The 27,029-nt window shown below is 34.5% G+C and overlaps 2 protein-coding genes across 4 annotated transcripts in view; one reads left to right on the top strand and one right to left on the bottom strand.

The window, feature by feature from the left end:
- The first annotated feature begins 897 nt into the window (after positions 1 to 897).
- Positions 898 to 10,262, top strand: si:dkey-63d15.12 (uncharacterized). 2 transcript variants are annotated; one of them, XM_049486092.1, is made up of 6 exons: positions 898 to 1,211; positions 1,715 to 2,059; positions 2,330 to 2,464; positions 2,557 to 2,594; positions 4,012 to 4,095; positions 10,135 to 10,262. In XM_049486092.1, the coding sequence occupies exons 1-6, from the start codon at positions 1,160 to 1,162 to the stop codon at positions 10,234 to 10,236; spliced, it is 756 nt and encodes a 251-aa protein (XP_049342049.1). In that variant the 5' UTR covers positions 898 to 1,159; the 3' UTR covers positions 10,237 to 10,262. The 2 variants fall into 2 exon arrangements, with proteins under 2 accessions (XP_049342049.1, XP_049342048.1); XM_049486091.1 differs by lacking the exon at positions 10,135 to 10,262 and adding an exon at positions 4,246 to 5,298 and having other exon boundaries at positions 904 to 1,211.
- A 2,084-nt stretch (positions 10,263 to 12,346) lies between these two features.
- The window catches only part of msi1b (musashi RNA binding protein 1b), a 30,783-nt gene continuing 16,100 nt past the window's right edge, over positions 12,347 to 27,029 (bottom strand). Inside the window, exons 7-15 of one of the 2 annotated variants that reach the window (XM_007247123.4) lie at positions 20,923 to 20,971; positions 19,269 to 19,351; positions 19,003 to 19,120; positions 17,968 to 18,048; positions 17,319 to 17,375; positions 15,538 to 15,600; positions 14,035 to 14,189; positions 13,864 to 13,909; positions 12,347 to 13,764 (exon numbers count right to left, since the gene is read on the bottom strand). In XM_007247123.4, the coding sequence (XP_007247185.1) occupies positions 13,868 to 13,909; positions 14,035 to 14,189; positions 15,538 to 15,600; positions 17,319 to 17,375; positions 17,968 to 18,048; positions 19,003 to 19,120; positions 19,269 to 19,351; positions 20,923 to 20,971 (648 nt within the window). In that variant the 3' untranslated portion in view covers positions 12,347 to 13,764; positions 13,864 to 13,867. The remainder of the gene's footprint in view (positions 13,765 to 13,863; positions 13,910 to 14,034; positions 14,190 to 15,537; positions 15,601 to 17,318; positions 17,376 to 17,967; positions 18,049 to 19,002; positions 19,121 to 19,268; positions 19,352 to 20,922; positions 20,972 to 27,029) is intronic. The other variant, XM_007247124.4, reaches the window with a different exon arrangement.

The following is a 27,029-nucleotide window of genomic DNA, read 5'->3' as shown; positions in this document are numbered from 1 at the left end:
TACTTCTTTGTACATGCACAGCACCAGTCAAAAGTTTGGATACACCCCTTTGTTTAATATTAAACAAATCAAAACAATTAAGAACCATACAAAATTATGTATAAACAAAAACGTTTTTTCAAGATGCTGAGAAAACTATTCCAGGGGACTCTATCTCATGAAGACACTAAGATTAAAATGCAGATCTGTCCTTGAAGGTAAATGTGGAATCTAAAGTATAAAACATATTCTGGTTTGTTTAACACTTTTTGTTTTTCAAATGAGCTCTGCATGTGTTTCTGTATAGCTTTAATATAGTCTTCAGTATTAGATTTACAATGTAAAAAACTGAGATGAGAAAAGGTGTTTCCAAACTTTTGACTGGTACTGTATATGTAATTGTTCCCTGTGTCATTTTTCTTTTGATCTTATCCCATTGAAATGCAGATATATTTGTTTGAAAATACAAAGTTAGTAAAAAAAAAATATATATATTTCAGCAATTTCAGTTAAATATATCGTAGCAGACTAACACAGTGATAGTTGAGAAGTAAAATGAAGTTTATAGATTTATAGAAAATGTACTGAAGTCTGCCTAATTTTGTTTAAAGACTTATGGCACACTCTCTGTAAATCCTATAAATTTATTTTCACTTCTTAAATATCACTGTGTCTTTCTGCTAAATGATATTTTTAACTGGAATTGCTAATCTGAACAACCAGTGATTTATAAAGGAAAATCATGAACATTATCAGAGGTAATTGCTAAAATAAACAATGATAACCTCCTAAATTTATGTTTTTACCTAAATAAAAAAAAATATTTAATATATAATGTGCACAAAATGTTATATTTAATTTAGCTTATTTAGACAACTCAACACATTTGACCAATGTTGTTTAATCAAGGGTACACAATTGTATGTGTTAAAGCAACTGCAGTAAGACATCTAAAAAGCCTAATCACATCTGATTGCATGTTCAGTTCATTAACATAAAGAAATTTTGTTTGCAGCTCTGCTGTGAGTATTTATGTGTAAAAATAAAAACAGCAAATCTGCAGAGTTAAGTGCAACTTTCACCTCTGTTTGTTTGTGGGTGTGAACAGACTGTGTTTGTTCTCAGATGCAGCAGAAAGACGTACCAGAAAACACACAGTGGCCTCAGTTACTGAAGCACAATGGCACACATACACAGTGTATACACACTCCTGCTCAGCGCATTTCTAACAGGTAAGACTCACTATCACACTTTTTATTGAGCTGATGTATCTTCTGCACTTGTTCTTTACATTGTATTCTAGTAATTGTATAATTAATGGAACAATAGATATGCTAAAAAATAATAATAAATGATAACAATCTTTTTGCATTACATTGCACTAAAGGTTAGGCATGTTTTTTCTTCTCATGTAAAGTTGGTGTTTTGTTGATTTTGTGTGAAATCAACAGTATACTGATTTTATTTTCTATAGTTTATTTAGTTTTTCTCTTTCATAAGATTAGCTGCTATAGTTAATCTGATTGTAAGTGATCATATTTTTGTGCATTATGGTTGAGTTTAAACATCTTAGTTTGACGCCACTGAATTGGATACGCACTCATTAGTTTGGATGGGTTTTTACATTGCAGTACATTTTACTCATTCACAACCAGTATATGTGCACTATACAAATGACGAAATATTTGTAATAAATATATTATTAATCATTTCTTCTTTTTCTCTTTGGCTGTAGGGTGTGTGTGTGAATCAGACCTGACTGTGTGGCAGAATCCTGAAAGAATTAACGCAATAGAGGGTCAACCTGTGAACATAAACTGCAGTTTCAAATTTAATTCTACTACAGAGCTGCTAAAGGTTAAATGGCTCAAAAATAATACAGAGGTAGATAAACATGAACCATATAACATTTCTGCTCTAAGATCACAGAACTTTAACAGCAGAACTGTTTCCCAAACATCAGTTTTGCACTTACCATCAGTGCAGTTGAACGACAGTGGCACCTATTACTGTAAAGTATGGTATGATGTGCCATTGCTCGGTGTAAAGATTTCTGAACAAGGCACGGAGCTAAGAGTGGGTAAGTTCAGCCTTATTGATCATAGTAAATAATGTGTTATAGATATTACTGTAATACATACAGTAGGCATTAAAACAATATCAAACAAACCTCCCAGTTGTTCTTTCTAAAATTTGATGAATTTAATTTAGTGTATCTGCTCTTTACAACAATTCCAAAAGCACATAAAGTCAATACAGATTTAAAAGAAGGTATTTCTATTTTATGTGTGCCTTTATATTGTCTATATATATTTAATACTGCATAATTGTGCTAAATATCCACAACCAGTGCCTGTGAATTTCACCATAGTCACCAGTCCAGCTCCACCAAAGCCGTTTGCTGTTACAATTATGGGAGTATCAGCATTAGGCTTAGTGCTGATGACTGCCTGCATCACAGCTGCCCTATGTATTACATACAAGCGTGAGTAAAAATGGCTATCATTTAATAGAATATGATCAAGAAAATATTGCACAAATTGCAAAAGCTGTAAAACTCTGGGTACTGTTCTGCAGGTCGGCGTAAGAGACCAAAAGACGAGGGTGAAGACCAGGTAAGAACTTACCTTTTATTTTTTTTATAAATAATGAAATCTGTCCCAGTTAAGAACAATTTCTATTTAGTGTAAAGCTAAACCAAATAAGTGTTTATAAGTGTTTTACCTCTAACTGTGTGTTATGATCTGCACACAGTTAGAGGTAAGCCTATCAGAATTATTACTGTTGTTATATTATTATCATACAATATATGGAAGTGACCTCAATAAATTTAACTGACCTCAATATTAGATATTAGTTTTTTCTCAGTGAAAAAAGCCTTCTAATGTGAATGTGTCGGTATATCAATTATTTAAAAGTTTATTGCTCATTAAAATGGTAAAAGTGCATTATTAATACATTGTTAATGTTTATTCCAATATATTTTGGGACAATATATTGTGCAAACAATAATAGTTTAAAATTGTGACAGGCCTACTTAAAGAAATAAACTGTAGCAGACAAGCAAACTTCTGTTTTATAGCCCACAGTTAATAAAAAAAAGGCCAGTACTGAGGCACGATTACCGGCACATAGAGAAAAAGATACATTTACATTCAATTTAACACAAAAATAGAAATATTTAATATGTATCAATACTGCTAATAATAATAATAATAATAATAATAATAATAATAATATTTAACATTATTATTATTATTATTATTATTATTATTATTATTATTATTAGTAGTAGTAGTAGTATTTGATTTAGTTTTTGTTATAGCAAAAACAATAACAATAAAAAATAGTGGAACTGATTATATAACTAAGGTGTGGGTGTAAAAGGTGCAAAATCTCACACTCGCCCCCAGCTTTATGTTAAATGTGTCTTTATACGAGGCGCCTCATGTGTGACATTTAACAGAAGCTGCTGTCGAGAGCTTCTTCACTGTAATATTGTGGTATGATATTGGATTATAGATATTGTGTATGACCCAACTTTACACTTTAACTGTTATTTAAAAAAAAAAAACTTTCTTACATTCTTGTAGCGGTATAGATTAATGCACTAATTTAAGTACAGGATACAGTATTCATAGATAGACTTGTGAGTTCCTCAACAACTGTGTATGGGTTATTTCCCACTGCCTGGCATAGCCGTCACAGATTTCTATTAAAAATAATTGTATGAAAAGCTTAAAATTCTACTTAATCCAAAAAGCAATACACAATGTAACAAACAGCAGCTTATTTGGATTGTAGATTTTTTTATGATTATCTCTTTATTGAGTTTTTTTATGTTTGGGTTTTAGAAAAAAAAATCTCTGAAATGGTATCCCTACAGTTCTGCCAAACTTTATAGCATAAACACTTTCTGAGTAAGTAGAATAAGAGAGTTACTTTGTGTGGAACTGAAGCTACACCATATTTAGAACAGAAAATGCATTTCTGAGGTTGTTACCCTGATTGAACCTGTGGATGTTTTAAAAGCCTGCCCAGAGAGAAGATGATTCGTCTGTCCTGTACGCTGCTCTGAAGATCCTCAAACCTGAGGACAGGAAAAACACACAGGCAGTAAGTGACTCTTATTATGGGTTACTATGTTTAATTTGTACTATCACAATTATATATTTCAAATAATTTTATAAATATTATATAAATTATTAACTAAACATATGGGGATTTACTTATCATTTTTGTTAAATTTTTATTTTTATTTTTCAGATCCAACAAGAGCTGAATCAGGACTGTTCGACTGATAACGAGGTTTTATACTCCGGCATTCGCTTGAAACCACAAAAACAGAAACACACAACGCACTCAGAATAAACCTTTTCTAAAGCAAATAAAAGTGAAATGTGTGTAAAAAAAAGACTAGAAGTAACTTAAAGTGTGTTTCAGGAATAATCTAATTTATCATAATTTACAGTACTGAACTCATTATGAAATATTTGTATTAAATAAAAAGCTTAAAACTGGTGTGTGTGTGTGTGATTTTCTTTTCTACCACAGTTTTCTTAATTTTTAATACAGAATAAAAATATTTATACCTGTTTTCTGGAAATATTAGGCTAGGTGTAGGAGCAAAAAAACAACTAGTTCTATAGATATCTATAGATGGTTGTTGGTTTCTCGTTTGTCTGTATTGTGCACTCCTAGCGTTCAGTTAACTGGGCCACTGTGTGAAAGTGAGTATGAACAGACTGCATTTGAACTAATAGGCTGGTGATGCTGGAGTTAAGAGACAAATAAACACTGTGTACACACTAGTCCTCCTCCTCCTCCTCCTCTTCCTTAGTGTGTTTATAACAGGTAAGAGCTCACTCTGACACTCACTTTATATTTATATTAAGTGTCTGCCTTTCTGTCTGTCTCTAGGGTGTGTGTCAGGGTCAGCATGTCACAATCAACTGCCATTTCACATGAAAATCATCCTGGGGAATTCAAACTGAACAATATCATATTTCTGCTGTACAAACCAAACTCATGTCCTCTTATATGCCTGTCTATGATGTTTCTTATTTTTTCATGTGCTGTACATTGGATGACCTAAAAAACAAGAATGTGTGTGTAAAAATATGTACATTCTTAAAAATTAAAGGATAACAAAAGTTTATTTGTGTCATGCCACTAAAAATGGCTTTTATTTCAATATATAAGCAGGTTTGTAACAGAGATGTGTGTGTGTGGAGAACGTTCAAACTAGTAAATTACATTTACATGTTGCAGAGCTTGATTTAACTGTTAAAAGATTCTACAAATTTACACATATAACAGACATTACTGAATTAATCTTTTTTAGCCCAGGGGCATTACAGCAGCACAATTACAGTAATAAAAAAGCAAAAAATGATCATAAATAGAATGAGTGATAATAGATATTTATTAAATTAAATACCTATAATAATACAAGTATAAGGTATTTAATATAATAGACAGGCATATAAGAGGACATGAGTTTGGTTTGTACAGCAGAAATATGATATTGTTTGGTTTGTACAGCAGAAATATGATATTGTTCAGTTATAATATTATAATATAATATACTATAATATTGTATTATTATACTTGTATACTGTTATATAGCCTATATCACTCTGTCTATGATGTTTCTTATTTTTTCATGTGCTGTACATTGGATGACCTAAAAAACAAGAATGTGTGTGTAAAAATATGTACATTCTTAAAAATTAAAGGATAACAAAAGTTTATTTGTGTCATGCCACTAAAAATGGCTTTTATTTCAATATATAAGCAGGTTTGTAACAGAGATGTGTGTGTGTGGAGAACGTTCAAACTAGTAAATTACATTTACATGTTGCAGAGCTTGATTTAACTGTTAAAAGATTCTACAAATTTACACATATAACAGACATTACTGAATCTGCAGCAAGATGATATTGTAGTTTTTTGTCGCTGATCTGTGGGATGACTATGACTGGTCTCACCATCCTCCTCCTCTGCTTATCTGAGATTTTTATTGTTCTGCCACGTCGGGCCTTAACTAGAACTGTGCCTGTGGTCTTCCATTTCCTCACTATGTTCCTCACAGTGGAAACTGACAGCTGAAATCTCTTTGATAGCTTTTTGTATTCTTCCGCTAAACCATGATGTTAAATAATCTTTATTTTCAGGTAATTTAAGAGTTGTTTTGAGGCTCCAATGTTGCAACTTTTCAGAGTAGATACAAAGAGGGGGAAAACTTACAATTGTCCACTGTAAGCCTTGCTTATAACTGGATTCACCTGTGTATGTATGTCAAGGGTCAGTGAGCTTACCAAACAAATTTTGTGTTCCATTAATTATTGCACACTTTCTGTAAATCCTATAAACTTAATTTCACTTCTCAAATATCACCATTTGTCTGTTATATGATAAATGCTAAAAATGAGCAGTGTAGCACTGTAACTGCTAAAATAAAATGTTTACCTATGAAATAAAACAAAACAATGGGGCATCTTTATATATATATATTTTTTTTTTCCAAATAAGTAGATAGAAATAGCATTTAACCTCCTGAGACCCGAACTCTTGCATGGCATGCATTTTTTTATCTCTATTTGCTATTTGGGTTCATTGGCAAACCAAAGAATTATGTTTTTACATTACGTAGTTCCTGAGAAAAATGATTTCCACATAAAAGGAGTTTTGATAGAACACACTGAAGTCACAATTAGTGGTTAATGATATGCAAAACATTTATTTTGTGCCTAAACACAACTACATTTTTTTGCAAAGTGCAAAACAAAAGTAGAAACAACAATTGTGCTCCTTTGAAGTGCTGCTTCAACACAAATAACAAAGTAAAAAAAAACATAAATATTTACTGTATTTACTGTTCATTTAAATTTCTGAACAAAATCAAAACTCTTACGTGTTAAACTCTTCTGACGCCACTAGATAACAATATAATGGCCTCATAAAAGGACACCAGGCCCTTGTTGAGCGAAATTTTGTGGTTAATTTTGTGGTCTAGACAGCACAAAATGTGATGTCCACACATGTGGACGCCAGGTACTGGGAGGATCAAATGTTCACAAAATTTTATATTTGACCAAGGGTACACAATTGTATGTCTTAAAGCAATGGCAGCTAGAGATTTAATAAGAGTATCTACATCAGATTGCATGTTTAGTTCATTACCATCAACGTTTTGCTCACTAATATGCATAAATACGTGTTGTTTGCAGCTCAGCTGTGAGTATTTATGTGTATTATTAAAAATGGGATCTTCTCAGTTAACTGTAACTTTTTGTATCTCTGTTTGTTTGTGGGTGTGAACAGACTACGTTTGTGCTCAGATGCAGCAGAAAGACGCAACAGAAAATATACAGTGGCCCCAGTTACTGAAGCGCCATGGCACACATACACAGTGTATACACACTCCTGCTCAGCGCCTTTCTAACAGGTAAGACTCACTATCACACTTTTCACTGAGCTGATGTAGTATCATCTCAATTTAGCATTTTTTTCTTTTTTGATATAATGTGATTCAAGTTGTTTTTTACATTTTGCATTGCAATTTCATAATAAATGGACCAATAGTAATGCTGCAAAATTACTTCAACAATACAATAATTTTATTTACTATGTTTTTTCTCAGATTTGCTGCTATAGTTAATCTGATCATAACTGATCATATTTTTGTGTACTATGGTTGGGTTTAAAAATCTCAATTTAACAACACTGGATTGGATACACAGTCATTGGTGTGAATGAGTTTTTACATTGCAGTACATTTTACTCATTCACAACCAGTGTATGTACAATCTAAAAATAGAAATTATTAATCATTTCATCTTTTTCTCTTTGGCTGTAGGGTGTGTGTGTGGATCAGACCTGACTGTGTGGCAGAATCCTGAAAGAATAAACACAATAGAGGGTCAATCTGTGAACATAAACTGCAGTTTCAAATTTAATTCTACTACAGAGCTGCTAAAGGTTAAATGGCTCAAAAATAATACAGAGGTAGATAAACATGTCCATTATAACATTTCTGGTCTAAGATCACAGAACTTTAACAGCAGAACTGTTTCCCAAACATCAGTTTTGCACTTACCATCAGTGCAGCTGAAAGACAGTGGCACCTATTACTGTAAAGTATGGTATGAAAAACCAGTGCTCGGTGTAAAGATTTCTGAACAAGGAACGGAGCTAAGAGTGGGTAAGTTCAGCCTTATTGACCATACTACATAAAATATTATTGTTATTACTGTAATACATACAGTAGGCATTAAAATAATATCAAACAAACCCCCCGAGTTTTCCTTCCTAAAAGTTGATCAATTTAATTTCAGGCTATTCTAAAATGTATCTGCTCTGTACAACAAATCCAAATATACATAAGTTGAATACAAATTTATAAGAATGTATTTTAATTTTCATTTACTAATAACTGTGCTAAATATCCAGAACCAGCACCTGTGAATTTCACCATAGTCACCAGTCCAGCTCCAGCAAACCCATTTGCTGTTACAGTTATGGGAGCATCAGCCTTATTAGGCTTAGTGCTGATGACTGCCTGCATCACAGCTGCCCTATGTATTACATACAAGCGTAAGTAAAAATGGCTCACATCTAATAAAATATCAAGAAAATCAAGAAAATATTGCACAAATGGAAAAAAAACGTAAAGCTCTGGGCACTGTTCTGCAGGTCGACATAAGAGACCAAAAGACAAGGGTGAAGACCAGGTAAGAACTTACCTGTTATTTTTCTGTGAATAAGTAAATCTGTCCCAATTTTTCATTTAGTATAAAGCTTACTGAAATAGGTGGTTTAAGCTTTAAGCTTTTTTTTAGTATGATGATCTGTACACAGTTAGAGGTAGGCCTATCAGAATAATTATGTTTTAATTTAGTTTAATTACGACTTATCGACAGTATACAACAATATTATACATTATGTTTTTTCTCAGTGAAGAAAATGTGTTGATGTTAATGTGCTAGTATATTAACTATTTAAAAGTTTATTGCTCATTAAAAGTGTAAAAGTGTATTATTAATGTTTATTCCAATACATTTTGGGACAATACATTGTCCAAAAAGTTATAGTGACAGGCCAAGTTAGAGGACTAAACTGTAGCAGACAAGCTAACTTCAGTTTTATAGCCCACAAATAATAAAGAAAAGGCCAGCACTGAGGCTTAATGAACGGCACATGGAGTAAAATGTCAATACTGCTAATTATATAATAATAATAATTTATATTATTTATTATTATTATTATTATTATTATTATTGTTGTTTTTCAGAGCAGAAAATAATAACAATGAAAATTAATTAGTGGGTGCAAAATGTGCACTAAATAAGCCGCTGCTGTCAAGAGCTTCTTCACTGTAATGTTGTGGTATGGTATTGGATGAAAGATATTGTGTATGACCCAACTTTACATTTTAACTTTAAATGAAAAAAAAAAAATCTTGTAGAAGTACACATTAATGCATTAAATTAAGTGCAGGATGCAGTATTTATAGATAGGTTCGTGAGTTCCTCAACAACTGCGAATGGGTTATTTTACACCAACTTACAGACTGCCTGGCACAGCTGTCATAGATTTCTATAAAAATAATTGAACGAATCGCTAAAAACTCTACTCAATCCAAACAGCAATGCACAACGTAACACACACTGCTCCAAATATTTTTGTTAAGATTTGTAAAAGTTTGACTCAACAGCTTATTTGGATTGTAGATTTTTTTTTTGATCTCTTTATTGACGTTTTTTTCCAAAAAGAATCTCTGAAATGGTAGTTCTGCCAAACCTTACAGCATAAAAACTTTCTAAGTAAAAAAAAAAAGAGAGTTACTTTATGTAGAACTGAAGCTACACCATATTCAGAACTGAAAATGCATCTTTGTTGCTTATACCTTAATTGAGTTGATGTTTTTTAAAGCCTGCTCAGAGAGAAGATGAATCGTTTGTCCTGTACACCATTCTGAACATCCTTAAACCTGAGGACAGAAAAAACACACCGATTAGTGAGTGACTCTTATTATGGGAATTTATGTTTGATTTATATATGACAAATATATTCTAAATAATATATAAAATAATAACTACCCATTTGGGAATATACTTATCATTTTTGTTTAACTTTAATTTTGTTTTTTAGACCCAACAAGAGCTGAAACAGGACTGTTCGACTGACGAGGTTTTATATTCTGGCATTCGCTTGAAACCACAAAAACAGAAACACACAGTGCTCTCGTATTAAACCTTTTAACAACAGACCTTTTCTGAAGCAAATAAAAGTGAAATGTGTGTAAAATAGATTAGAATTAACTTTGTGATTTTCAGAAATAATCTAATTTATCATAATGTACAGTACTGAACTCATTATGAAATATTTGTATTAAATAAAAAGCTAAAAACTGGAGAGTTTGTGTTAGTGTGATTTTCTTTTCTATCACGGTTTTCTTAATTTTTAATACAGAATAAAAATATTTATACCTGTTTTCTGGAGATATTAGGTTAGTTGAAAGAGCAAAAAAACAACTCCTATACTAGATGGTTGTTGGCTTCTCGTTTGTCTGTATTGTGCACTCTCAGAGTTCAGATAACTGGGCCACTGTGTGAAAGTGTGTATGAACAGACTGAATTTAAACTAAAAGGCTGGTGATGCTGGAGTCATGAGACAAACAAACAACATGTACACACTCCTCCCCCTCCTCCTCCTCTTCCTTAGTGTGTTTATAACAGGTAAGAGCTCACTCTGACACTCACTTTATATTTATATTAACTTTCTGTCTTTCTGTCCGTCTGTAGGGTGTGTGTGATGGTCAGCATGTCACAATCAGCTGCCATTTCACATGCAAATCAACCTGGGGAATTCTGTAGACCATGTGGTTAAAAAAATAGAATAAGAATAAACTAAACATTATAATATTTCTGCTGTACTAACCAAAATTAAAAAGATGTCCTATTCCTCAGTCCTACAGTTCCATTCAGTGCAAACAGATCCTATTTTCTCATCCTCTTTAACTTAAAATCTTTTAATAAACCACGATAATGGAACTATGGTATAATCGCAATAATACACTCCAGGTTCGTGCTATAATGTGCAATATTGTCACTGCTGTGCTGATCTACGACGATGTTATAGCACTCCCTCTGGTGTATTATTGCTTATTTAAGTAAAAGGAGAGTTTGAAACTGACTATTGTTAACTAAGGACTTTATACACAATATTAAGAAAGAACTAATCTGGTAAAACCCAGCCCTGTACACTAAGCTAGCTGCTAGCTAAATTGCTAGCTAACGGTATATAGCTAATAAGCTAGCTAGCTAACTTACCAGTTAACAAAATGTCTAATTCAAGCCAACTAGCACATTTACAACAAATAATGTCTTATGTTGTAAACTAAAAGCACCAAATGACACTGTTCACGGTCAAAGCTAGTTTAAGCAGTGTTGCCAAATTTTTTTATAGAAAATTAGCTAAAGCCTGATTGAAAAGTCGCTAGTTAAATCACAGTTGGCCATTTCTTTTGTGTGGAAAGCAGCTGTAGAGTTGTACAAAATATCTCTAGATTTAGATTTAACTTTTTAAAAAATTACGAGGAGTCTGAAAGGTTGCTGAAATTAGTGACAAAAGCGGTGTACCATAGGTGGTCTAGCAATCATTCACAGCTGTTTAGCTAGCAGCCTGGTAGCAAAAGGTTACTAGCAATAGTGTAAATAGCTAATCATCTCTATTACTCTATTACTTATTAAACCTGTTATCTGATTTAGCCTCAACTTATATGAATTTCTTCTTTACTTTTTTACGATGGTGTTTGAGGGCTATTCTTAAAAATAAATAAAAACAGTTAATTTCGTGATTAAAGTCATAATATCCCAACTTTAATCCCAAAGAGAACTGTTTTTATTTTTTTAAGAGTGGCCCTCAAATGCCATCAAATAAAGTCGTAATATTGCTAGATTAAAGTCATAATATTTTCGAGCAACTGTAACGCTGTCATAATTTTTGAATAGGCCTCGGAAGTATTTAATTGTGCTCATGCTCATATTAAGAACACAACTGAATGTAAGTCTAAACTGATTTTTTAAGTACATTTGTAAACATTGATTTTAGTAAGTAAATGATTTTAAGAACGATTTCTCAGAGTCCTCTGAATTGCAAAATTGTTAATTTCACAACATATAAATGTTACATGAAAAGCTAGTTAACAATGGAGCTGGCATCATAAGACTGACCTTACTAAACATTGTTTTAATGCACAGAAATAGTAGCTTATTTGGAGTTTGGAAAATGAAAATAAATACACATTTATATATTTCTAAATCATTTACTGTTGCACAAATTCACAAACAGACTCAATAAGTTGTAATATTTGAAATAATTTATTAGGAATTTTGAAATGTCCATTTTGTACAGACAGTGAAGTGTGACTGAAAACATTATTGAGACATTTGAAAGTTACCGGACCTAAATTGGTCATCCTCGTCATAATTACCCACCCCCCACCACCCCCACCTTCAACCCTCAGTTTTTCCCAGTATCAGTTTTGTTCGCAGCGATTAACTTTACCCAGATCTGTGGGACAGGCCTTCAGATCAACAGAACAAATCAACAGAGATTTCAGAACAGAGCGATGCATTTAGTCGACAACGTAAACAACCAATGCTTAAAACATAACGTGGATGTTAGAAAAAAAGATATTAAATTCACATTTTAAATCCTCTCATACAGGGGAATACATTAGACCATGACAGCACCAACTGCCCACACACACACAAACACACCCACAGATGCAAACACACACACACACACACACACACGCACACAAACGCACGCACATTCTCACAGAGCCTCCAGCATTATTAGTAGCCTGTCATACACATACACTTTCTTCAACAACACACAAAACAAACACATTTCAAGTTCAAAAAAAGAGAAAAAGAAGCCAAAAGGTCAAAATATTACATTTAAAGAAACAAAGACCGTCCTGTGTGTGTGTGTGTTAAAGACCGTCTTGTGTGTGTTAAGTGTACAAAAACTTGTGTTAAGATTTACACAAACAAAATCACACATCACAGATGTTTTCCACAATGAAACGTTTTCCAAGTGACCCCAACAAGATCCAAAAACAGCGTTTAAAATCCTTTACAAGAAAAACAAGCTCAAATCTAATGAAAAATATGTCCTTGGTTAATAACATGATCATGATCAATATCATAAATCCAGTTGCAAAACTACCAAAATATACATTTTTGAACATTCCTTCCAATATTTTCTTTTCCGTAGAAAACGTATTATCTTAAAGTCACTGTATCCTTTTTTTTTTAATCCAAAAGTGTAACAAGGACACGTTATTATTATCATTATTATTGATATTATTATTAATAATAATATTATTGCTCATGTAAAACTGTTAAAATCTAAAAAAATCACTCTACAAATGTAAACCTACAGTGTCTTGAAAAACACATTAATAAATTTCATAACAAAAGAAAACAGCATTGCGATAATAAGAAAAACAGGAAAATTGAAAATATTTATGAGAGAAAAGCATACAGCGTGTCTTTTTTTTAAAAATGCTTTTTGTTCGAACCAGAAAATAATCTAAATATTTACATGCCCTTCCGTTTAAGAGAGAGAGACAGACAGATAGAGAGAGTGTGTGAGAGAGAGAGTGTTAGTACTGGTGGTGTGAGAGAAACGCAGAAACTCTAGTGTAGATTTGCTGTAAAAGTGTGGGACTGGCTCAGGGCAGGTGACGCCGTCCATCAGACTGGTCATCTTGAAAAGAAAGAACAAACACACCTTTAATACACAGTTCAGTCCAAATATACAGTTTATAAACTGCAAGCAAAGGTATTTCCATCAGTGGACACTCACTGTCTCAGTGGTAGCCGTTAGTAAACGCTGTAGCAATCAGAGGACCCTAGAGGAGAGAAGAGACACAAATCAGTATCCACACATACACTCATTTATTCTAAACCATCACTGTTATTATGATTATCAGATATAGATAGATGAGTGAGTAGGTGGGTGTGTTTGGACACTCACTCCAAGACTGTGGCTAAACCCAGTGCTGGGGGCAGGGCTTGCGGCGCTAATGTAGCTGCTGACTGTTGATTCCTGACTGGCCGTCCCATAAAGTTCTGCCATTGGTCCTGGGCTGCTGGTGCTAAGGAAGCCAGCGGAACGAGAGGGGGCAGAACCTACAGAAAACAGAGACTGAATAAATGAGCATTGGCAGATCTTTCATACATATAATGTAAATGTAAATAAACAATAATAAAAATATACATATAAATAGAATATAAAGAATCCAGAATATAACATTATTATTAACTGATTTAATCAGTGTTACAAGATCAGTGTTACAGTGTTCCAGATCTTCTTGGAATGTTTAGGTAGTCAGTATTTGATCTTAAATCAAGATTTGGAACATCACCAGGCATCAGCAGGTTTACAAAGGTGCTGACCTATTAAAAGATTTACAATGTAACAAAATAATAAAAAGGAAAAGCTAAAATGAATAAAATTTACAAGAAGCTTAATCAAGAACATGAATTTGCAATTGTATGCTTGAATGAGAGTAAATCTTTACACAATCCAATTATCTAATGTAAAATATGCTCCATATTATATACTACAACTAGTATTAAGCCCTATCCGGACGAGATTTGTTTTTCAGGGGGTCCTGTGGTAATTTTCTCTTTTATGGGGGGTCCTCTGTGATTTTATTCCTGTCCAGAACGACGATGTATGTGTTTTTCTCAGACGAGAAAATTACAGGCTGAATTATCTACTGTTTTTCGCTGAACTTGTCCAGTAATTTTATCTTGTCACCTAGTGATTTTATCTTGTCACCTAGTGATTAATAAAATAGCTATTTTTTCACTGCTATGCACCGTAATTACACTTTGGGTGTGCATTTCCACGGAGATCTACGTAAACATAACAGCGAGTGGAAATGGAGGAGCTACAGAATGCGATGTCATGTGACGAGAAAGCCTAAAAACTCACTGGTCCTCCGTTTTTTTCAAATGCAGTCCAGATGCAAAAGTTTTATCACTGAGTAGAAGTGTAAAATATTTTATTTTATATACATACGCCTCCCTGAGAAACTAATCCTGCCCGGATAGGGCTTTAGAGGGGATTCCCTATTTTATCTGAATTTGCGCAAAATCAAACAAATCATAACACCCATTTACCATCAACAGTCAGTTAAATGTTGCAGTGCTTTGTCTTCCCCAGCTGCGCAGAAGTCTGTTTAGGAGGTGGTTTAACCGAGTCTACTGATGCCTGTTTACCTTATGCCTATTTTGAACTGTGGTTCAACTGTGCCTCCACTGAGCTCTGCAGAAACACCCCAGAGGCTGAAACTATGTGCTTTCACTGACCAGCAGATCTGCACTGCTGTCTGTCTGCTCTTTTGAAGTTTGGTGTGAAAAAGCGTAAGCCGCGTGGGTTTCTGCACGAGTGGTGTGACCAAGTGTGCGAGTGGTGTGACCGAGTCTGTGTGGTCTAAAGAGAATAACAACACAAAACGATCCCACTCACCTCTGACCACAGCTGCTGCAGCTGCTGCTGCTGCCATTGGGTTATATGCTGTCAGGGGGATGGCTACAAACACACAACACAAAAATCTATGTCAATGTTGATAGGCAACATACTCACTCCATCACACATCATACATCATCCGTGTTAGACCTTGTGTCTCCAAAACAAGAAAAAAAACTTCAGCAATAGAGGTCAGTGTAAACGTAGATATTATTTCAAGTGATTTACGGTATATATTTATATGGCAAATGTGATAACAGAGAGGTACTTAAATGAATAAAATACATATGGGACATACTATTAAGAATTATACTAAGGGAATATAAAAGAGTAATTATTTCACATCTTGCCACAGTTCCGGGGTGAGTGTACCAAAAGCTTCTTAACACAAAAATTATTCTTACATGGTGAATTGAGCATCACACTGAGCACTCTCTCTCCAAGTTAAAATGTTCGTCATGTTCAATTCAATGAAATGTATAAAAAGAAATTAGAAAATCTAATATAAACTTGAGTAAATGTTTAATTATACTCTATAAGTATCCCATAAAATGTGTGAATAAACAATTTCCATTTTGTTTATTGATTTTAGCAGATTGGAAAGTTATAAAACATAATATATTTTACCATTTTGATATGCCAGTACTTTGGCACTTCTTACTTTTTTTCTAATTGGTTAAATTAAGTAAATAATGTGTGATTGTGTTTTGTGCATGAATGTGTCTCTGTAGAGGATGTGACCTAAGCCCCGTTCACCCTTTCATGTACAGTATCCCAAAACTTTTCTGGACATCACCCAGATGAGCTGTATGTGGGAAGGCAACTGCCTTTATCGGTTATATTTTACCAAATTACTAGTACAAAGTCTCAGCTGGGGGTGAGCGATATGGCCCTAAAATAATATCACAAAATTCCATGGTATTTCATGGCGATGTCGATACTCTTGGCAAAGAGTGTCAAAAAAATGACAAAAAAATAATAATAATAAAAAATTCAACATAATAAAAAATGATTATTGCATATGATATGATATGGTACACCCCTAACTGAGATAATTACAAAATACAACCAGAATGTCATAATACTAATAATGCCCTGCCAATATCTCTATATATCCAGGATTAAAGTAAAATAAATGATACTGGACAGATATAATCTGTCTCTAGTAGATATATAATGGGAAATGAGAACAGTGTGAGTTTTTCATTTGCTAAAAACAGCAAAAAAGTAGTACCCTGATGTGATAAATAGGGGTGGGTGATATGGCACAATATTTCCGGGTATAACATTGTTCCCGATATTTAAAAATGTTGGAGATATTATTGCGTATGACACGATATGGCACACCCCAAGTCTCAGCCCATGTATGAATAATTTTTTTTTTTTTTTTTTGGAGAATTTCACAATGGATCATGTTGCACCTCCTGCGTGTTACACAGGGGCCGATCTTCTATCAAACCTTAGGAACCGTTTCCTGAAGTGTGCATCAGACACATCTCTGACTTTATGCTGTATGTGTAAATAGGCAGCCCTGGAAAATGTATAGACATAACAGTCCAGGCATTTTCTGGGGTTCGTATGTATAAAGGGAATTAATTACACTCACAGCATCAACAATACATCAACAAGTCTCACCAGAGGTGCACAAACATTTGCATACGCTTGTATATGGTATAGTCTTATTTAATGATGACCTGTGTGGTTTGGCATCATCCTGGCTCTGCTGTGTAAGTGTGTGTTAGCGAGGTTAGCGTGCTTGTAAAGCTCAGAGAGGCACTAACCTGTGAGCTCAGGGGGGTGGGGTGAAGTCAGGAGGGGGGTCCTCTCTAAGTGGAATTCTAGAACAGAAACAAACACACAAGAGCGGATTAAACACACACACAGAGACACACACACACACACACACACGCACACACTACAGGGTTACTACAACACGTAAAAACACATACACAAGCGGCACACAAACATACACACACTACAAAATGGGCGTCTACTGTATTAATGCGCCACCTAGAAAAGAGGAGTGTTACTGCACCGCCCCTGAGATTTACAAGCAGCCAGTATCTGTGTGTGGGTGAATGACCATGTTCTGTAAATGCAATGAGTTTACTACTTATATAATAATAATTATGATTATTATAATAGGGGTGGGAATCATTACAGATTTTATAATACATTTTTAGATTGAGGAATACAGTTCCTAGAAAAAAAAATCCATCAATAGGAAATATAAAGAGCTTGAAAGACAAAGCTGTGTGAGAGGAGGAATTCCATCGCCATCTTGTGGCCTTTTAAAGCAATTGCTTTGGAGTATAACAGTGTATTACAATTATTCATAATATTATAATAAAATAATATAATATTATGTTTTGTTAAACTGTCTCCCACCCCTAGCTAATAAAGGTTAATTTAAAAGTGGTGTGGTGTTACCTGGGAACTGATATGTGTATCCGGGAGTGAGACTGGTGTAACTACGGCCAGTGTATGTCGCTGCCTGGAAACCAGGATAACCTAAAAGAGAAAGAGTCACAATGATAATAATTAGTGATTGAATATAGTACAAAGTGAATTAATCAGTACTATGAGTATGAGTTCACAATGTATTCAAAACATAGGCATGTATATATTAATTTTAATGTTATTATACCTTTGCTGGAAATTGTTTTCAATTAATTTCTATTACAAATAGACATATTTACCATAAATGACCATATTAAATAACATAGAGCCAACTGTAGGTCTTGCTTGTTTAAAGCACATTGTTTGTGGTGGGACAAATGGCAACAATATTCAAGCAATTGAAATACATATTATATTATTAACATATTTCATAACATTGAGATATATACTACTATATTCTGATACATGTTTTATAGGTGTTATATAGTTTTATAAGAACATTTAAAAATTGGGAAATTATAATTGTCCCTGTCCATTATCCCCCCTTGTTATGACTTTTTAATGAAATAAATTTCGAAACAAGACATAATATATTTCATTGTTTGTTCTAATAAGTAAAAAATGCTAAATAGATAGTAATTAAGATTACATTAGTTAAGAAAAAAATAACACTTTAATAAAATATAATTGATCATGCCCATGTTTGATAAATATTAGCATTTATCAGCACGCAAACCTGTCAAATGTTTTGTGTAAACTTTTCCATTTTCTAAATCAGCATTACAGATTAATATAAATTAAAAATAAATGCTTTGAAACGCACTAAAATAGTTCAAAATGATATTACTTTATCAATAAATATTTTAAATACATTCTAGCTATAGTATAGATCTGCTGATACTGATATTGATCAGATTACTGTCAGAAGAAGGCCCCAGTCCTTAACCATTAATACTATTAATATTAGTGTAATTATTGCTGTAACCTCTAGATGGCAGCAAAGCAACACATATATATATTTTTTAAGCTCCACATGATTCTTAAGTTTTAAAGCACGTGGATTACCCAGCATCCCTATCCCCAGCATGAATGCATCCATCCCGTACGGCATGACTCTTGCACGTCCCCTCGATGATCCGGCCGGTGACATCACTTCCTTGGGCTGGGCTTTCTTGCACTCCACCTGTGGCCATAAAACAATGAGGCAAAAAAAAAAGAAAAGAAAAAAAAGTAACAATGGTTCAGTCCACACCCAGAAGACACAGAGAACACACAATAGAGCTTCAACAACAGGCTCAAACTAGACCAACCAGTGCTCACTCAGTCCTCACCATCTTATTGTTGATCTCATGGAAGTGGATCTCACACACTTTTTCCACCACATCCTCGTTCTCGAATGTCACGAAGCCGAACCCTGGAGACATATTAAAAACATTCAGAACGGAGGGCAGTAAGACCTAACACAAATGTAGTCAAATTTGCCAGGTTTTTTTTTAAAGAGATGGAGGAATTATACCTCTCAAACCATGTGGAAGTGTTCAGTTATCTGTAATAGACTCGCCTATGTGCTTTCTAACAATGTTATATAGAACCTGTAGAGTGAAATATGGACACAATTTAGTCTTTTTGATGCAGCTATTAGAGATTACTGAACACCACCACGTGTGGTGATTTAGACATCATGCTAATGGAGGTACCGCCATGATGAGAGACTGTAGCTCCGCCTCAGTGTATATAATCACAATAACTACAATTACAGTCTTATTAAAATACATTCATCGTAATGAGAGACTGTAGCTCCACCTCAGTGTATCTCACAATACCTACATTCAAAGTGTTCCTACTATAAATGTATCCTAAGCAGAGAGAGAGAGAGAGAGAGAGAGAGAGAGAGAGACTGTAGCTCCAAACCCGTGTGTATCATCACAATACCTACTAGGGCTGCACCTAAGGATCTCTAAGGAACTAAGGATTTGATAGTCGACTATTCTGCTGATTATTTTTTAGATTAGTTGATAGTCAATGATTATTTCTGCCATGTCCTTCATCTTTAAAAACAATACTAACAGCTGATCATTAGATTTAAAAGGCATTTACATGTGTACATGTTGTTTAAACGTGGAAAATACTGATACTTAGTAAGTAAATATGTAATCTGTTGTGTTTGGGCATTTTTGGAGACACAGACTCAGACAGAAGTTGAGTGAGTAAACTGTATGAGTGAGCCATTTTCCTATCTCCTATTGCACTTCTGTCCCCAGAATTTTGTGTAATGCTGCACTGTTACAAATAACAATTAGTCAACAATGAAAGTCGACATTTTTTAATCGACTAATCGGTGCAGCCCTAATACCCACATTTAGAGAATTATTTATTTATATTCACCATATAAAAAGACTGTAGATTCTCCTCAGTGTATATCACAATACCTACATTTAAAGTAATACATTTAATAATATATATATTTACCCTAATGAGAGATTGTAGCTCCACCTCTGTGTTTATCACAATGCCTACTTTTAGGGTAATAAGAGTGACTTTAATAATACACTAATTGTAGGTATTGTGATATACACTGAGGCCATGCTACAGTCTCTAATCAGAGATAAATGGGATTTTATCAGGGTTCTGTAAAGCTTGTCTGACCTCACAACACTATCTACAAAATACACATTAGTAGGAGGAGTCTGGAAAGGTCAGCTGAGGAGTTTAAGGGGTTAATTCTAAACTCTTTATAGAAGCTTCTCTTTATGATCATTTTATCCCTCTCATCTGTCCCACTCTCCAGGCCCCTCCCCCCTCCTGTCCTTATTGATCAGCTGTAGGACAGAAGCGGGAGGGGGGTGGGGCTTAACAAGGGTTTAGCCTAAAACCCCCCCAACGATTAACAAACCCACTAATTACCCCGCCTTCCTCCTCACCTAACATTCATCCTGCAGAGAGAGAGAGAGAAAGAGAGAGAGAGAGAGATTGGGTCACACTCACCTCTGTGCCTGTTGGTGGTCTTATCAAACATAAGCATGGCATCATCCACCTACAGGAAACAGCAACAGAAGGAGAGAGAGAGAGAGAGAGAAAGAGAGAGAAGGAGGAAGAGAGAGAGATTTATTACACTCTAATTAGAACTTAAACCCTCCTCAATGTTACACACACCAGAACAAGCTGGACCGTCAACACACACTCACACCTCACCGAAGGACACGCTAATATCACACCTGACTCTGTACATCCACTGTCCCACAGCTGACGACCTGATTTCCCACTATATTTACAAATGATGATAATAATAATAATAAGGTACTTTAGAGCATATTTGTTTTAAATTCCTATCACTGCTCCTGTTAACAAAAAACATACATTAAAATAAATGTAAAAAAAAAAATAGTTTGAATTACTTTCGCAGTATACACTTTTAATAATTATTTAAATGATAAAATAATACATTAATAATAATTAATGGTAAAATACAAGAATTTATTATGTTTTTTTTTCAAATAAAACTCTAAAAGCACGACAAGCAATTTAATATTGTTATATGACATACTTAAAATTATGATATTGTTTCTATTTTATATTATTAATATATTATTATTATTATTATTATTATTAATTGATTTATTTACTTTTATTATTATTATTAACACAACTATTTTGTTATCAAAAAACAGAATATTCTTATAGTACCGCTCTGGAAAAAAAAAGTGACCACTTTCTTTGATTTTACCAAATTGAAAACTCTGCAATATGATCAAGAGAGCGATGAATGATCACAAGCCACCAAACCAGGGTGAACTGCTTGAATTTTTGAACCAGGAGTGGCATTAAGTTATTTAAAAGCAGTGTGTAAGACTGGTGGAGGAGAACATGCCAAGATGCAAAAAACTGTGATTTAAAACCAGGGTTATTCCACCAAATATTGATTTCTGAACTCTTAAAACTTTATGAATATGAACTTGTTTTCTTTGCATTATTTGAGGTCTAAAAGCTCTGCATCTGTTTTTTTATTTCAGCCATTTGTCATTTTCTGCAAATAAATGCTCTAAATGACAATAATTTTATTTGGAATTTAGAAGAAATGTTGCCCTTAGTTTATAGATTAAAACAACATGTTCATTTTTCTCAAACATATACCTATACATAGCAAAATCTGAGAACCTAATTCATAAACTGAAGTAGTCTTTTAATTTTTTCCAGAGCTGTATGAATGAATTATTCTTATAGAATTAAACTGCCAGTTTTGGTTACTGTGCCTTTAAGCCCGATAAACATTGTCTAAACAAACTCTGCCCTGCCTCTGGCTGCAATTCTCCAAAATCAGTTCTCCTTACAGTTGCGATGTAAATGGGTGGAGCTTAAACTAAATGACAAACAAAAAACACAGTATAAACTGAACATGTTAGTCAAGTGTAAATGTCATGTCTGTGATGTCACAACCATGATTAACTGATATCAGGCTGAGTGAGGAGAGTAGGTTTTCAGGCATATGGGCCCTTTAAAAGTAGGCCCACCTCACATGCTGGCACTGCAGTGTGTATCAGTGGCTTATACACTCCTATAACCCTGTCATTAGTACACAGCTCCGGCTCGAGTAACACACTCACACAGGAATACACACAGCATCCAAAACACAGACAGTTTGCACACACACAAAAACACACACACAAACACACAGCTCTCTCACCTGCTCTGAGTACAAAAGCCCTACTTTCTGACACAAACACACACTCTTACACAACTTTATCACACACCGACAAACATAAACACACACTTTATACTATACTATTCCATACTCTGAAATATACTACTACACAAAGTACTCTTACACACTCAAACACTGTGGAAAACTCTAGCACAAACACTTGTGTTATAACTGTAATAAGGTCATAATGGAGTAAATACTCCAGGATGCCAGCATTGCTTATTCACACGCAGATAGAGTTCCAGCACAGTGTGTGTATGTGTGTGTGTGCGTGCGTGTGTTAAATGATATTTTAGAAGGCCTGTGTGTGTGTGTGTGTTTGTGTGTGCACTGATGAAAGTGTGTATGTGTGTGTATCTGTGTGAGTGTGAGTGTGTGTGTGTCTGAGGGCATGTGTCACTGTGGCTATTCAGACAGACGTCTTCACACAGCTCAGGCCTAAAGGTCAGAGGTGAAGGTTAAAGGGGTGTGAGCCACTGTGTGTTTATGCATGTGGGCGCATATGATTGTGAATATGTGTGAGTGTGTGTGTGTGTGTTTGTGTGTGTGTGGGGACAGAGTAGTGCTGGACCCTCCGTTGGGGGAGGTGTGTGTGTGTGCTGCATGAGTTGTGGTCAGCTTGTCAATTCCCATCAGATTATAAATACAGGCCCTTTCACACAAACACATGCACATGTGTGTATTGTGTATTTCGAGTGGTGTTTTTGTGTGTCTGAAGTCTGTTGCTATAAACATTACAGATTAAAAAAAATCACAATGTTTATGAATAAAAACTGACCTACAACAACCATACATCTCATATAATACACTATATGTTTAAATGTGGGTACCCCTTTAATGAATGCATTCAGTTACTTTAAGTTGCATCCATTGCTGAGATAAGTGTGCAAATGCACACACCACCTCACTAACACTACTGTTGTTGAATGCAATCAAATCCTCACAGCAACAACTTAGTAGAAAATCGTCCATGGACAGTAGAGGCAGTTTTTAAAACCCTATGAATGTGATGGTGTCCCAATACTTTTGTCCACATAGTGCATAATATAATTTGTATATTAACATGTTATAATACTGAACTGAAACATATAATATAGTATGTATATGCATAATATAGTATATAATATGCACCAGGAGTGGCATAAAATTATCCAAAAGCAGTGTGTAAGACTGGTGGAGGTGAACATGCCAAGATGCATGACAACTGTGGTTAAAAAATTTGGTTATTTCACCAAATATTGATTTCTGAACTCTCAAAACTTTATGAATATGAACTTGTTTTCTTTGCATTATTTGAGGTATTGCATCCATTTCTCATTTTCTGCAAATAAATGCTCTAAATGACCATTATTTTTTATTTGGAATTTGGGAGAAATGTTGTCCGTAGTTTATAGAATAAAACAAGATTGTTAATTTTACTCAAACATATACCTATAAATAGCAAAATCAGAAAAACTGATTTAGAAACTGAAGTGGTCACTTAATTTTGTCCAAAGCTGCATATAACACACTATATCATATAATATTCTATAATAATGTTTGGTACCATACAATATTGAACTGTACTGTATTGCATCTTATAACATGCACTGATTTATAACAAATAATATTGTACCACATCATAACTTCTAATAATCTACTTTATCATACTCTACTGGTATACAGTATGTACATTATCTTTCTATTGCATTGTATTAGTTATAGTATTGTATTAAAATCCATCATATTGTATTGTATTGTATTGTGTTGCAATTTATGTGTCCTACTGTACAACTGTATATAATGCATTGCATCATAACATATTGGATCATATGTTGCAATACCTTATTAACACTGCTTTGATTCATACTGTATAGTACTATATAACATCAGGTTGTATGGTATTGTATTGTGTCACACTGTTATGCAATGTACAGCTTAACAATAGGCTGTATTATACCATAACATATTACACCATATCATATTGTTGCATGTTGTATTGTATAAAAGAAGTGAAGCTACTCAAGCTTTAGCTTAAGGCTAACTTATTAGCTTTGGTTATTATAAAATAAAACCCAACTTTTATTTTGTGTGTCTTTGTAGAAACAATGCATTTTTGTTAAATATTGCTTAAAGGTGAATTTGTAGTCTTTGAAAATCTTTATAAGGCTCCACATATTTTATTACTAATATTATTATAACCACTAAGGCATGGCCTAGCTAATCATAAGATAGATAATAAGAATTTCCACACTACACATCATATTAAACAGCCACACAAACACCTGCTGAAAGCAAATTCTGGACTGGCTAAGTCAGGACAGACTAGATCAACCATCATCTTCTGACTAAAGTAGTTTTCTTCTAAACCAGGTTCTCCAGTCAGCACAGCCTGTCCTGTACGAGTGGACGCTAATGACCACTTCCTAATGGTCTTCTGGATAATTGAGGAGTTATTCCTAAGTTAATGAGGACATTTTAATGGTGCATGCATGCAGTCATCCCAACACCCTTCCTCTTTTTTCTCCCTCTCTTCTCTTCACTCCATCATTCCCTCTCTCTCATTCTCTCTCTCTCATTCTCTCTCTCTCTTTCTCTCTCTCTCACTCCACCCCCATGCCCCCAACCCTCCACCCCATCCCATCCAAAGCAGGCCAGCTTACAAAGTGTCCAGTGAGGCAAACTAATCTGGAACTTCCCTGGGTGGCTGAAGCTTCATCTCTCTCTCTCTCTTTCTCTCTCTCTCCGCATTCCACATATAAAGCTCAAGAACGTCCGGATCAAACGAGTGCAAGGCCCCTGCAGCCCAAAGAATGAAGGGAATAAAGGTGTATTTTTTTCAGTGTGAAAGGAGTGGGTGAGTTTTAGTCTGTTTGAAGTGGACACCAGCTCTTAAAGTGGTACTTTTGTTTGTGGAGTTGTAATAATGAGCAGGCGTCCTCCTATTACACACAAACACACACAGACTAGTTTATATACTTCACCAGGACAGCATTATGACCGCCTCCTTGTTTCTAGACCCATTATTTTTTATTTTCAGATACACCAGGCATAAAGGAGCACTTTGTAATTCTGTAGTTACAGACAATAATCCATCTATTTATCTGGATATGGATATTATATTATATATTATCTACCTTTCGGACTGTTCTTCAATGATCAATACCCCACAGGACAACCACATTGCAAGGTTTTTATTATTTATTTATTTTTATTATTATTCTCAGCACTGCAGTGACACTCTATTACACATTTGTCATGGTCATCCTCTAGTTCTTCATCAGAGTTCACAAGACGCTGCCCACAGGACACTGTTTGTGAACTATTCTCAGTCCAGCAGTGACACTGAGGTGTTTAAAAACTCCAGCAGCACTGCTGTGTCTGATCCACTCATACCAGCAGCACATCACACAATGTTACTGCAGTGCTGAGAATGACCCACCACCCAAATAATACCTGCTCTATATATGTAGGTGTTCTGAAACTAGTCTTAATCTTAATCTCTATCTTAACTTCAGAAACTAAACTGAAAGTCCTTAAATGGTATGAAAACACACACACACACACATACACACGAAAACATACAATCTTTTCCTCCCGCCCTCTCTCTCTCTCTCTCTCTCACTCACTCACACACACACACACACACACACACACACATAAAACACACAACAAAACCTTTTGCCCGCTGAATTACTTGGGGACAATAGATGGGTAGGTCACCCTGGTAACGGGGCAGTGGGGGGGGGTCTGGGGCAGGAGCAGCTGTTCCATCAGATTAATTCAGATTCAAGTGCTGCCCCCCGCCCCCCCCCCCCCCCAAACCCACCCTGCCCAAACTCACCCCACCAACTTTAGCCCATCCATCTCCCCCTCTTTTCTTTCTCCCTCTCTGGCCCATCGTTCTAACCCAAAAAAACATCGTCCCACTACTCTGAACTCCCCCCAAACTCTTTCTCTCTCTTTCTTTAGCTTTCCATCTTCCACCTGCACCGAATGCATCTGTGTTAACTTTTACATTTACAGTAAAAATCTGTGCAGAAAGTAGTTTTTAATCTGTCTTTCTTGTAAAAGTTGAACTTTTTTTTTGCTTAGAACAGTAGAGTAAATGTCATATACATTATTTGCACATTCATAATACTCTTATTACTATTATTATTTTAATAATATTTTGATTTTACAGTCGAAATTACACTCCTTGCTGATATTTCAAGTAAATTGAAAACATCGTTAACTTTTAAGAAAACAATAAAAAATGTTCTACTCTATTTTTACCGTATTTCTATTTAATTTTTGTCCTCAGACAATTGCACACTTCTGTCAAAATAATTTCTTTTCATCCTTCGAAACCTTCTTCACTCCCCCTAAACTCCCCTGTTCCTCCACTCCTCATTGTCTCTCTCTCTTTCTTCTT

Source organism: Astyanax mexicanus, chromosome 12 (genome assembly GCF_023375975.1).
Source record: "Astyanax mexicanus isolate ESR-SI-001 chromosome 12, AstMex3_surface, whole genome shotgun sequence".
Classification (NCBI taxonomy): Eukaryota; Metazoa; Chordata; class Actinopteri; order Characiformes; family Acestrorhamphidae; genus Astyanax; species Astyanax mexicanus.
This window is presented reverse-complemented; position numbering and strand designations above follow the sequence as displayed.

Bases quoted from the DNA above. Each gene is read 5' to 3' on its own strand.
- si:dkey-63d15.12 (XM_049486091.1), top strand. From the start codon at position 1,160: ATGGCACACATACACAGTGTATACACACTCCTGCTCAGCGCATTTCTA. The intron at 2,595-4,011 runs GTAAGAACTTAC...ATGTTTTAAAAG, and splicing joins AAGACGAGGGTGAAGACCAG to CCTGCCCAGAGAGAAGATGA. The intron at 4,096-4,245 runs GTAAGTGACTCT...TTTATTTTTCAG, and splicing joins ACAGGAAAAACACACAGGCA to ATCCAACAAGAGCTGAATCA.